General features: G+C 44.7%; 1 protein-coding gene across 1 annotated transcript; it reads left to right on the top strand.

The window, feature by feature from the left end:
* The first annotated feature begins 6 nt into the window (after positions 1-6).
* LOC136505358 (probable protein NAP1) lies at positions 7-1,570 on the top strand. The gene is made up of 3 exons (XM_066500507.1): positions 7-146; positions 417-626; positions 722-1,570. Exons 1-3 carry the CDS (start codon positions 67-69, stop codon positions 1,197-1,199), a joined length of 768 nt encoding a protein of 255 aa, XP_066356604.1. The 5' UTR covers positions 7-66; the 3' UTR covers positions 1,200-1,570.
* Positions 1,571-11,130: the final 9,560 nt, after the last annotated feature.

The following is an 11,130-nucleotide window of genomic DNA, read 5'->3' as shown; positions in this document are numbered from 1 at the left end:
CTGGCAGAAGCTGGTGCAGCTAATGATAATTCTTGGATCCTACTTCCATACCTTTGTGCTGCATTTATGGTGTCCAACATTTGGAATGGTGCTGTTTATGATGTCAGTATAGGTGGATTCAATAACAATTTGCACTGCCTAGCAAGGTAAGGACTTGTTTCCTATAATAATGTTTGACTGGTGCAAGTCTATGTTTGATGTCAACCTCTTACCTTTGATTGTAGATATTCTCATGAGACTTGTCTCTCGCTATTATATTGACCATTGATTTCCTAAAAGCCTTTCCTAGTGTTCTCATTCTATATTATAGATACTTTTATTTGAAAGTTTCTATTACACAGTTGATGGATAAAAAGGATACTATTAGGAATAAGGTACAGGTGACTGAATCTAATCCACCTCTTGTATTTGTGCAGGTGTGTAAGTGCTGTGGTTGGGGGAATCGAATACACCAGGGTTGAAAGGGAGCAGCGAATAAATTCTCTTTCAAATGGGCATACAGATGAGCTGCAAGAGGCTGAGTTACCAAGCCGTGTCTCAGCAGAAGCAAATATTAAATCTTCTATGCAGATCTACGTCAAATTGTCTGCAGGGATCGTCCTGGATTCATGGAACGACAATAGCAGGTACTGGATTGACCTGGTGCACACTGCATTTTTTGGATTTTGGTCGGCAAGGTTTTATAGTTTGTTTGCTGGCTTTTACATGACACTAAATGCAGGCCGCACATTGTTCCGAAGCTGATATTCCTGGATCAACTCTGCGAGCTGTCCCCCTACCTCCCAAGGAGCACCTTAGAAGTTCACATACCATACACCATCCTGCGCTCAATATACCACCAGCTATACGGAGCCTCACTGATGGCCTCGGAACCGATGGAGCAATCCCCAAGGCAGTCACCTCTGATCTCTCTAGCGCACGCGTCCCCATCCGCAAGGCAAAATCGACCGGAGACAACTCCCAGGTCTCACACCTTCGAGCCAAGCTACTACAGCTCGTCCGGGTCCCAGCACGATGATGGCTACGATGCAGATAGGAGGACCGGACAGCTGCGGAGCATGAGGCGCTCCGGACCTCTCGACTTCAGTGCGAGCAGGAAGGTGAAATTAGTCGAGGGCTCAAGCTCCGGGAGCAGCCATGGGGCTGGGTCGCTGCAGAGATTCGCAATGTCGAGATCTGGCCCTCTATCATACAAATAGGACCGTGCAGTTGCTGCAACATGAAGTGAGCACCAGCATTAGACTGCTGACAATCAGGCGTAAGTGAGTACAATTGCGTGTAACTCTAGAGCACTAGATCTTCCTAATGCGTGTTGGACTGTTGGTTCTCCTTGTACGTAGCTAGTAGCTAGTTTTGTTGCAAGTAAAACCCATTGTTTGTTGATAGTTTACTAGTTTATTAGTGTGCGTGAGCTGACTGTCATTAGAAGTGATTTGAATTAGCTGTTGCTAGTTTGGTTTGTGTGTCAATGATACAGTTATTCGTTGATTGCTTGATACTAGCAAAGTAAGTAAACCTTCTCTGTGCTGCGTATGTGTTACTGAAATATAGATGTCAGTCATCTTTTGAAGCTGGCGCACAAACCAGGTAAGGTAAGCAGTCTTGTCAAAAAAAAAAAAAAAACCCAGGTATTTGACTGTTTCATCACCTCGTGTGCTGTCCCGTTCATGCTCCAGGCGAGGCTCAGTCCATCTGTGGCAGCACGGGCACGCGATGATCGTCTATATATTGATTCATGTGTACGAATTGGTGAGCTGAAATGAAGTATAACAAGTACAGGATGGTTTGTTATTGATTTCGGGTTATGATTAACTGGGCCTGGGCCCGTGATCAAATGACTAGCCAAGTGGCTGTTTTTTAAAAGTTATTTTGGTTGATAAATAAGAGTAAATGATATGCTACTTTATGTAATGAATCAGCTGTTAATATAATTGTGTTATAAGTTTTTTTTGCGGGTATATTGTGTATTAAGTTAAAAGTCTAATGCTTATAGAATATATTTTATGCAAAACGCAAATAATTTATATTTTATCTAAATATGGATTCTAGATCCTAAAGTACCCTCTACAGTAAATGCAATTGTACAAACATTTGTCGCAGTCTACGCCACGACATTTAAGATGTTGAATTTTCTATATCACTAAAAAAAGTTTTTAGCGGCAGTGCTCTTTTTTAAAACTCATCCGCGGTGGCTACAGGCTTAAGAAGAAGATCTTCTCACATAAATCGAGAAAACTCCCGAACTCCTATTCCACCCTTACACAGCGGCATCGCACCTCCGTGAGATGAGCTGGTTAGCTCCGTGAGATGAGCTGGTCATAACCCTGTGCTTTGATGTGGGACAGACGAGAGAGTTTTTTTTTCTCTTCTGGTCGCTGTGGCTAAAGCCACAAGAGTGAGTCCCTTGGGATTTGAACTCTGACCATCTTCAGGAAGGAGGTGAGCCTGCACTGACCAACTCGGTCATCCGGCCGACGGCTTAATCAAAATTTCTCTAAAAATAGTTTCTGAAACGAGCTGCTTTTAGAAATCCGTTTTCAAAGCAGCTCCTCTAAAAATGCTTCTATCTTTAGAGGCGGCTATAGATCCAGTCCTCTCTAAAAATAGATTTCTTGGGTTGTCTCTACAAATCGATCGGTACAAGTGGCAAATTTTAAACCGTTCTAGCTTTTCTAGATACATGGCTTTTGCTATGCACTTAGATATATATTATGTTTAGATACATAACTTTTACCATGTACGTAGAAAAGCGAGGTCTTATAATTTGAAATAAAGGGAGTAGGTGCAACACAATAATATTTATGACTTCTTTAAATGAAGTTGGAAAAAGACAAAATTAAGTTGTATATCCAAAAGTATCCTGAAGATATTTACAATTTTGTATTTATCAACTTTTTCATTTGAAATGATTTATGAGAAAATTATGTTTGAAGTTCTCCCATTTTTAAATTCACTTTTTTCAATTTTTTCAAATGATCTCGGGCGGAGAAATGACCAAAACTAAAATTATAGATCTCAAGAAGATCTAAAACATTGCAGTTGATAACTTTTTCATTTAAAATAATCTATGGTCCCAAAATTCAGTTCTAGGTGCTAACATTTTGAAGTTGAAATTTGGAAACGACATCCGACGGAGAAATGACAAAAACCAAAATTATAAATCTCGAAGAGCTATATATACAACTCTGTGGTTGAAAACTTTTTTATTTGAAATTATTTACATCTAAGTAAAATTATGTTGGAATTTCTCAAGTTTTGAATCCAAAATTTTCAAAATATCTCGCGTGATAGTACTCCATGATATCTGTAACTTTCTAGTTGTAACGTTTTTCATTTGAATTCGTTTAGGGTGTCAAAAACTCATTTGAAAATCTAGCAAAGTGAATACCAAAGGATTGTATTTAGCCTTTAGTCACAAGTGACTTTGGGGGTGGGGTGGTCAGTGTAGCTACAAGTGAGGCCTGAGGTCAGCCGCATCTGCTCACGCGTACTTCATGTGACTTGTGGAGGCTTTCCCAGGTTTTTTCTAGTTTTGGGCTGTGATTTTCTGAGAAATGATCTATAGAGGAGGCTCTTTTTTTCAGCCATTCCTAGAAAATCGATCTGTAGAGGCGGCTGAAAACGAGAGTTGCCTCTACAATTGTTGAGACGAACAGGTAGTCTATAGAGGCTTTCCAGCTAGATATGTCAACGGAAAATTTCTCTTTGTCCCATAGGGGAGAAATTTCTCCGTCCCCGTCCCCGTCCCCGCGAATGTCATTGAGGATAATTTCTTCCCCATCCCTGTCCCCGTTGGGGAACTAATCCCCATGAGGACTTCCCACCCACACTTAAGCTTATCAATTTTCACAAATTCAATAAAATATTAACGACAAGAACCTTCGAAAATCCATCAACTTATCATTAAAATATATCAAATCATCGATAGACCTCCATATGTCAAGTACATTATATCTAAAAATAACAGATCGGTGCACTTAATAGATTGATGCAAGATTGCTACAAGAAATAGCTTCGCAAGGCGGGGACACGGGGAATGGGGACAGGGATTGGTTTCTGGTTCCCGTCCCAACAAACCCGATAGAGAGAGTTTTTCCACCATTTCATTTATCGCGCGGGGGGGGGGGGGGGTGCTAAATTATTTTCTCCATGCCCACCCCTAATAGAGGAATTCCCCACAAGGAATTAGGGATCGGGTCTCCATTGTCATATCTATTCCCAACCGCCTCAACAAATGTTTCCATAATGATTTTCTTTCCAAAACATATAAACTCACAATTTTTTTGACAACTAACTAACGAATTTATTGTCATAGAGAGTATATGAATATCATTTCAAATGAATTTGTAGTGCAAGTGGTATGTTATTAGTTAATAGAACATTTTCCACGATCGATCAACTATGCATTTATTTTCGTACTGACCTGGATCGTACGTGTTAGTTGCAAAGCTGGCCGGCCATGCCAATTGTCATGTACTTTGGCTAGTCAAATTGGCCTTGTGCAGTCCCGTCCTAATAAACCATGCCTTAATTATGCCTAGTTGCCTACCAAACTTGATCGTATACCCCAAGTATAGTTGGCCAACGGGCGTGCCTGGCCCGGTAGGCACGGCACGGCCTGTAGGGGGTCGGGCCGGCACGGTACGCCGTGCCCCTCTGGGTCTCGTGCCTGGCCTTCGGCCCAAGCACGGTCCTACGGGCTGAAATTCGTGCCGTGCCGACCCGCTAAGCACGGCTAAATCCGCGGGCCGTGCCAACCCACAGCCCGGTGTCCTTAAAACACCTCAAACTGCTTCTCTCGTCCAACACTTCTCCATTTTACAATCACATTTCACAATTCATTCATATTTCAGTATTTCACATCCACAAGTAATAATGTGATCACAAATTCTAAATTCTAACAAAAGCAACCAAAGGAGACAAGGAAATTAAGACAACTGAGTTGTTTGTACAATGCTGCCTCATTACAAACCTTTCTAGATAAAACTCACCCTTGTGAGAAACCCTAAAAAGTGAAAAAGAGTGCAACACAACTCTTAATTAAGTCTTAAACCATTGTTCACCAGTATCAATCACACATCACAGATACAAAGATAACATATCACTCTCAAGTCTCACAACTCTCAAGTCTCACACACTAAGTACCAGCAGAAGCCACAGATGCAGATCCAGATGTGCCAGCAGCAGCAGCCCCAGATGCATCTACATCAAGATAAAGATTCTTGAAGGAGACTTCCAACTCTTGGATGTCAACAGCATGCTGTAACCTTCTTTCTCCTAACTCCCAATCCTTTATGAATAGTTGTCAAAGTATCCATAGCCTTAGTATTAGAAGAAACATTGTCTGGAGTTCCAGAGAAAACCTTGTCAATCAAACCAAATTCCTCAACTACACAAGCAATTTTTCAGTAATTTTTTCACCAGTATGCTTCACCTCAATCAACCTCAGACCACTAACCTTTTTTGTAACTCCCAATCAGCACTCACATAATGAGCAACAACACTAATGTAGTCCTACTCAGCATTACCAGACCAAATGTCTAATGTCAAAGCAACAGATGAAGCACCAGACAACACATAATTCTTAAGCATATTATGACGCTCAGTAAATAACTTACTAAGATCTCTAGTGGTGGTCTGTCTAGAAACCTTAATAAACCTAGGGTTATGAGCACGAACAATGTACTCCTCCCATGCATGTGTCTCACCAATACCCAACGGCAAATCAAGCCTAGTAATTGTGCAACACAATTTAGATCTAGCAACATCAGGTTTATAGTCCTAGTTATGCACAGAACTATCAGGATTATAAGTAAGCCTAGACTAAACCCTAGCAGCTTGATCAGTTTTCTGCCTTCAAGATTTCTGGTGCCTCTTCAAGTGGCCAGTGCCAGCATTAGATCTAGCAGACAAAGTATGCTTACACATTTTACAGGTAGCTTTAGTGCAGATTTTTCTACCATTCACAGTCTCATAGATCTCATCAAAATAAGCCCACACAATAGATTTACGCTTACCAGTACCAACACTAGAAGAGTTACCAGCAACAGATGGAGCTGAGCCGTTGGAGCAGGCCAGGGTCCTAGTCGTCATCTTCCCTTCACCACCGCCGCCGTCCAGATCGATCGGAGCAGCAGAGCCGCCACCGACATCGATACCGAATAAGGCAGCAGCATCCTCATGGGTGTCATCGTCGTCCTCAAGGGCCAGGCCTACCGCAATCAGATCGTCGTTGCCGATGAGCGGCCAGACGATCTCGTCATCAGCACCAGCCATGGTGCCCTCGACCGCGGAGGGCTCTCTAGCACCGTTCCTCAGTGGTGCACGGGGCAGCCTTGGTCGCTCTATGCCACCGCTAGAGGACAACGCATCGGCCACCGACCTGCGCAAAGAGATGGAGGAGGAAAAGAACAGATCGGAGTAGATCAATCATCAATGGAAGAAGAGAAGGGTTAGGGTTAGGGTTAGGGTTGTACCTGCGCAACCGGAGCCCGGTGCCAGAGAAGACGAGGGCCACCCAGAGAAGACGACACACCGGCTAGAAGGACAACGAGCGGTGGAGGAAGGAAAGACGGGGAGTCGGGGACATGAACTCACATAATCACCGAGATCAAGAGGGGAGATAGGGAGAGGGAGAAGGGAGAGGCAGAGAGGAAGGGGATCCGGTAGGAGGAGACGAGGAGCAGGGAGCGGCTCGCCGACGGCAGGTGGATCGAGGTCACCGGAGTCGGGGAGGTTGGACACCACCAGCAGACGAGACGGCGAGGCGAGAGTGGCGTGGCGGGGGGGGGGGAGTGGAAATGATTTAGGGTTCGGGGTGAGGGAGAGGGTGCCGCGTCTGCGCGCTTGTATATGGGGGGGGAGGCAGGGGGAGCCATTGGGGCTGGGCCGCCTGGCAGGCCACGGGGGACTGGGGTGGGGGGATGCCGGGCCGCTACCAGGCTGACCCTTGTAGGCCGGGTCGTGCCATGCCAGTCCACGGGCTTGAGCGATGGCCCAGGCACGGCCTATACCCCGGGCCGGGCTGGCCCGGGCCCGCTGGTCATCGGGCTGTGCCGTGCTTGGGCCGGGCAAAAAATGCGGGCTTCGTGCCTCGGGCTGCATGAACATTTATAACCCCAAGCTACTTATTACGTAGTCCCATTTATTTTGGGCAGTCAAAGTCTTATTATTCAGATAAACTGAAATATGCATATACCACATAATTTTGAAATAGAGGGAGTACGAACTTTACATGACGACGTACAAAGAATGACAATATACGTGTACTGTGCGAGGATCCTCAAGCAATATTCATTACGTGATACATATATACGAAACCAACACGCCGTCTTTATTTGCAGGAATTGCAACTTGTGTAGGCGTACACCAGCTACGTACTATATAGCTAGGTCAAAAAATGTTCAGAAAACTATGTGCAAAAATGGAAATAACTTCAATACTAGAGTTACATACGTTGGCCCTGTTTGGATACTCTAGCACAGCTAGAGGTTAGAGTTAGTTTCTAGCTCAGGACTAGCCCTGAACTAACTCTAGCCTAAGAGATGTTTGGATACAAGGGTTAAAATGATAATAAATGTGCTTTACAAATCATTGGTGCGGGTGAAAGTAGAGATAAAACAGTGGACCCCACCTCAAATAGCCCCAACTAGCCCAAATAATCACCTCTTTGGGGGGATAGTTTTTTAGGGTGGACTAGTTGCAAATAACCCACTCTAGTCCTCCTGTTTGGCTACTTTAGGGCTAATTGAGCTCCAACTAGCCCAAACTAGCTCTAACCCATGGATCCAAACAGGGCCGTTGTCCTAGATGGCTAAGTCAAACTATTTAATTAAAATTGACCAACTTTGTATAGAAGACTATCAACGCCTCTACGAATCAGTGTATAGTATGAAAATGTATTTTATTTTTTGGGAAAATGGAAAACAAATCCGGATTTTATCCCCAGGAATCAAACCAACTTATTACAAAATAACCACCACAACGACCAAACTTAGTTTACAAAACAGAACCGACTCAAAACTCAATTCTTAAAATAAAGGGCCATCCGAATTAATATAAGAATGCGAAGAAACACATAGCCACATTCTCCAACTTGCATTGCGGCACGCCTCCAACACCAGTTCCCTTTGCACCTTAAACCGCTACAACTGAGGCCTGAACCCAAGCTAACGTGTTCCCTAAAAAAGAACCTGCAAAAGATTTTTTTTGTTAATATTTGTCAAATACAACTTTATTCTTTGTTAGCTATATGGACCAACAGATCGCTGCTCACCAATTAAAAAAGGATCTAAAAGGTTTATCCCTGTTGGATACCAGTTATTAAATAAGTTTTGAACATTTTGGGACGGATTTATCCTCTATAGAAACTTCGCATAAGTGAGTTCAAAGAAGAGGTGCCGGACAGGTTTACTTTGACAAATTATCTTCTCATAAGAAATACCTTTTTTAAATACTTCTCTTATATTTCAGCTACCTAAATTTTTAGATGATTTCAGACAGCACTCTTGTACCTCTAACTAGTACAAGTAAATTGCTACTTTTTTTTATTTGTTATTTGTCTTTGTCTTCCTATAGAAAATAATTATAAATTATTAATTGTCTTTGTGCCTACACAAATCAGATTTTGTTGGGTTTGTGGTTTTGTGTAACGGTTTTTTTATTCTTGATTCCGAAAATTACAGATTGCGTTTAAAGAATTTGCAATAAACAAAATATGCAATTTTAGTATAAAATATATGCAATAACCATCGGCTGAATGGAAACTAAAATTCAGGTACCTAAATTTTTGCAAATCCATTTTTTAAAGAACCAAAGGAAGATTTTTATCTTCAAAAGTATCTTTAGTTTCCAAACTATTTGTGAAACTTTGATCCTATTATTGACGATGAATTTATACATGGAATTAATCGAAAAGATACCATTCTTATGCAGTCCCCAAACAAAAATATCATAACCATGTTGATGTACAGTAGCCACTCTAGCAACTTGCCGGTGTTTTGTAAACCGGACTAGTAAACTTATACGAATGCCGTGCTGCTCTAGGAAGACGATGGTAGCATCCAAAAGACACGAGGATTTATACTGGTTCAGGCCAGAGCCCTACCTCCAGTCTCAGAGATGATCGAGTGCGTGTTCCTCACTTGAATGCTATGAAGTTCTTACAATGGGGGGTGCAGGAATGGTGAAAGAGGTAAGAGAGCTAAAGCTAGGAGATGGACTGCCCGAAGGGAAGCTTCAAGAGCCCTTCTATGGTGTAAGAATGAGTGAATGAGTTTGGATCCTCAAGATGGGTGCCCTGGCTGCCCTTATATAGAGTCCAGGGCCAGGGCGTATACAAAGAAGAAGGTTCTCCCGATCGAAGGGTCGTGAGCTTGAGGGAGGTCCTAGCTAACTTGGCTTTCAAGCTACATCGTCTTGTGATGCACGTCTTGGCGTGGGTGTCATCACCGTCCTGTGGCCACATCGCGACATGGTGTGACGTGGTGCTACTATGCCGGCCGTGGCGGCACTTTAGACACGGTAGTGGTTCGCCAGTCGTCCTGTATGACGTGCTCTCTGTTGTGGTCTTCATTATCACCTCTTGGTTTCCTGGGGCGTCGTACATAAGTTGGTAGCCGCCCTAGGTCGTCGATCACCCGATTGGCCTGCGGAGCTGATGGCCACGATCCTGAGTGTCGGGGTCGTGGCTCTTACCGGTCTAGATGGCCTCTAAGTCAAGGACTTCGCCGTGGATCCCATCCCATAGTGGGTAGAATCGTACATGCGTCTTGTCGGGACGTATCTGATCGGTGGGTACCATACCGGCCGTCACCGCTTTTGGCAGTGTTATCTTGTCTGAGATGCATGGCATGGGGGTGGCATTTGACCGGACCGAGGTGACCACTGGCCCCTCGGTCCTTATGGGGTCAGTGTGGCATGCCTACTCTGGTTAGAGTGGGCACGTTTGGCTGGGCTTGACCTCTCCCCATTCCTCCCAGGTGTCGGGATGGTAGAGAGGTCATGAGTCTCTTGCGCATCATGCGGCTAAGGCAGAAGGAGGGGTCATGGCTGACCCTGGCCTTGGCATCGGGCCTATTCTTCTTGGCTTAGCTGGGCCTCGATCGTTTGAGACTTTGCTCACTGATGTGTCGTGGGCCGCTCGACCTGCTAATTAATCAGTGCCTTGAGACACTTGGGGATTATAACCCCGATAGTAGCCCCTGAGCATTTTTGCGATCATGAAGTGATCATGAAAGTGCTGTATTGTGTGCATATCGAATGCGGGTTCGAGGTTCACAGCTTGTTTGAGCTTCATCGCTCGACCCCTTGCGGGCTGGTGTGTTCAATGTGGTAGGTGGCCGTTGTGCTCTGCCTCGTCAGGATGCCTTGACGATGTGGTACGTGACCGCTGAGCCCTGCCATGTCAGTGTGTTGCGTATCGGGGTTCATGACCCAGGTAGGACCGAGTGGTCTTATCGACACTGTACCGGCCCTTCCTTTAGGAGGGTCTCGATTTCCCCAACCTCATGCGGGCATCTGACATTGGCTGTAATCTCCCATGGTTCACCATGCAACGTAGAAGTCTCTAGCTATTCAGTCCGTTCCTAGCCTATAAATGGAGGCCTTCCTACCATTAGAGGCACCCATGATCGTAACTATGAACTGTTCTTTCATCTATCTAAGCGATTAGGTGTTCGAGAGAACGAGGAGATGAGGAAAGAAGAGAATTTTGGGAGAGAGGTGTGAGGAGGTTTGTGTCATTCTCGCGATGTATCTTGCTGAGGGATGTCTATGGTGGCCGGAAGCCGTTGCTGCATGTTCCATCAGCTGGTGCCAGAAGGGGACTTGTGAGTAGGGTAGGATGGGGCGGCATGGCTATTGGAACCGCAACTTTGCTACCTCCTCGCCTTCTAGGGCCCTTTGGCTCGGATATGTGAGGTGGTCCTTGCTGTGGATGGTTCCACCATACCATCCCTGTCCTTGTGAGATGGCGACTGCTGCCGTCCTCTCCCCCACGTCCTATGCTCTGGGAGCCACAGTGCTAGAATGAGGTTTGCGAGGTGCTCCTCTCCACTGCGTTTGCTCGCAATGGCGGAGGTGGGCGTCCTGTAAGCCTCCTTCTAGCATCATAGCTTCCGAGGCTTTGGT

This window comes from Miscanthus floridulus, chromosome 14, assembly GCF_019320115.1.
Source record: "Miscanthus floridulus cultivar M001 chromosome 14, ASM1932011v1, whole genome shotgun sequence".
Classification (NCBI taxonomy): domain Eukaryota; kingdom Viridiplantae; phylum Streptophyta; class Magnoliopsida; order Poales; family Poaceae; genus Miscanthus; species Miscanthus floridulus.
Note: the sequence above shows the minus strand (reverse complement) of the source record. Positions and strands in the feature narration are given on the sequence as shown.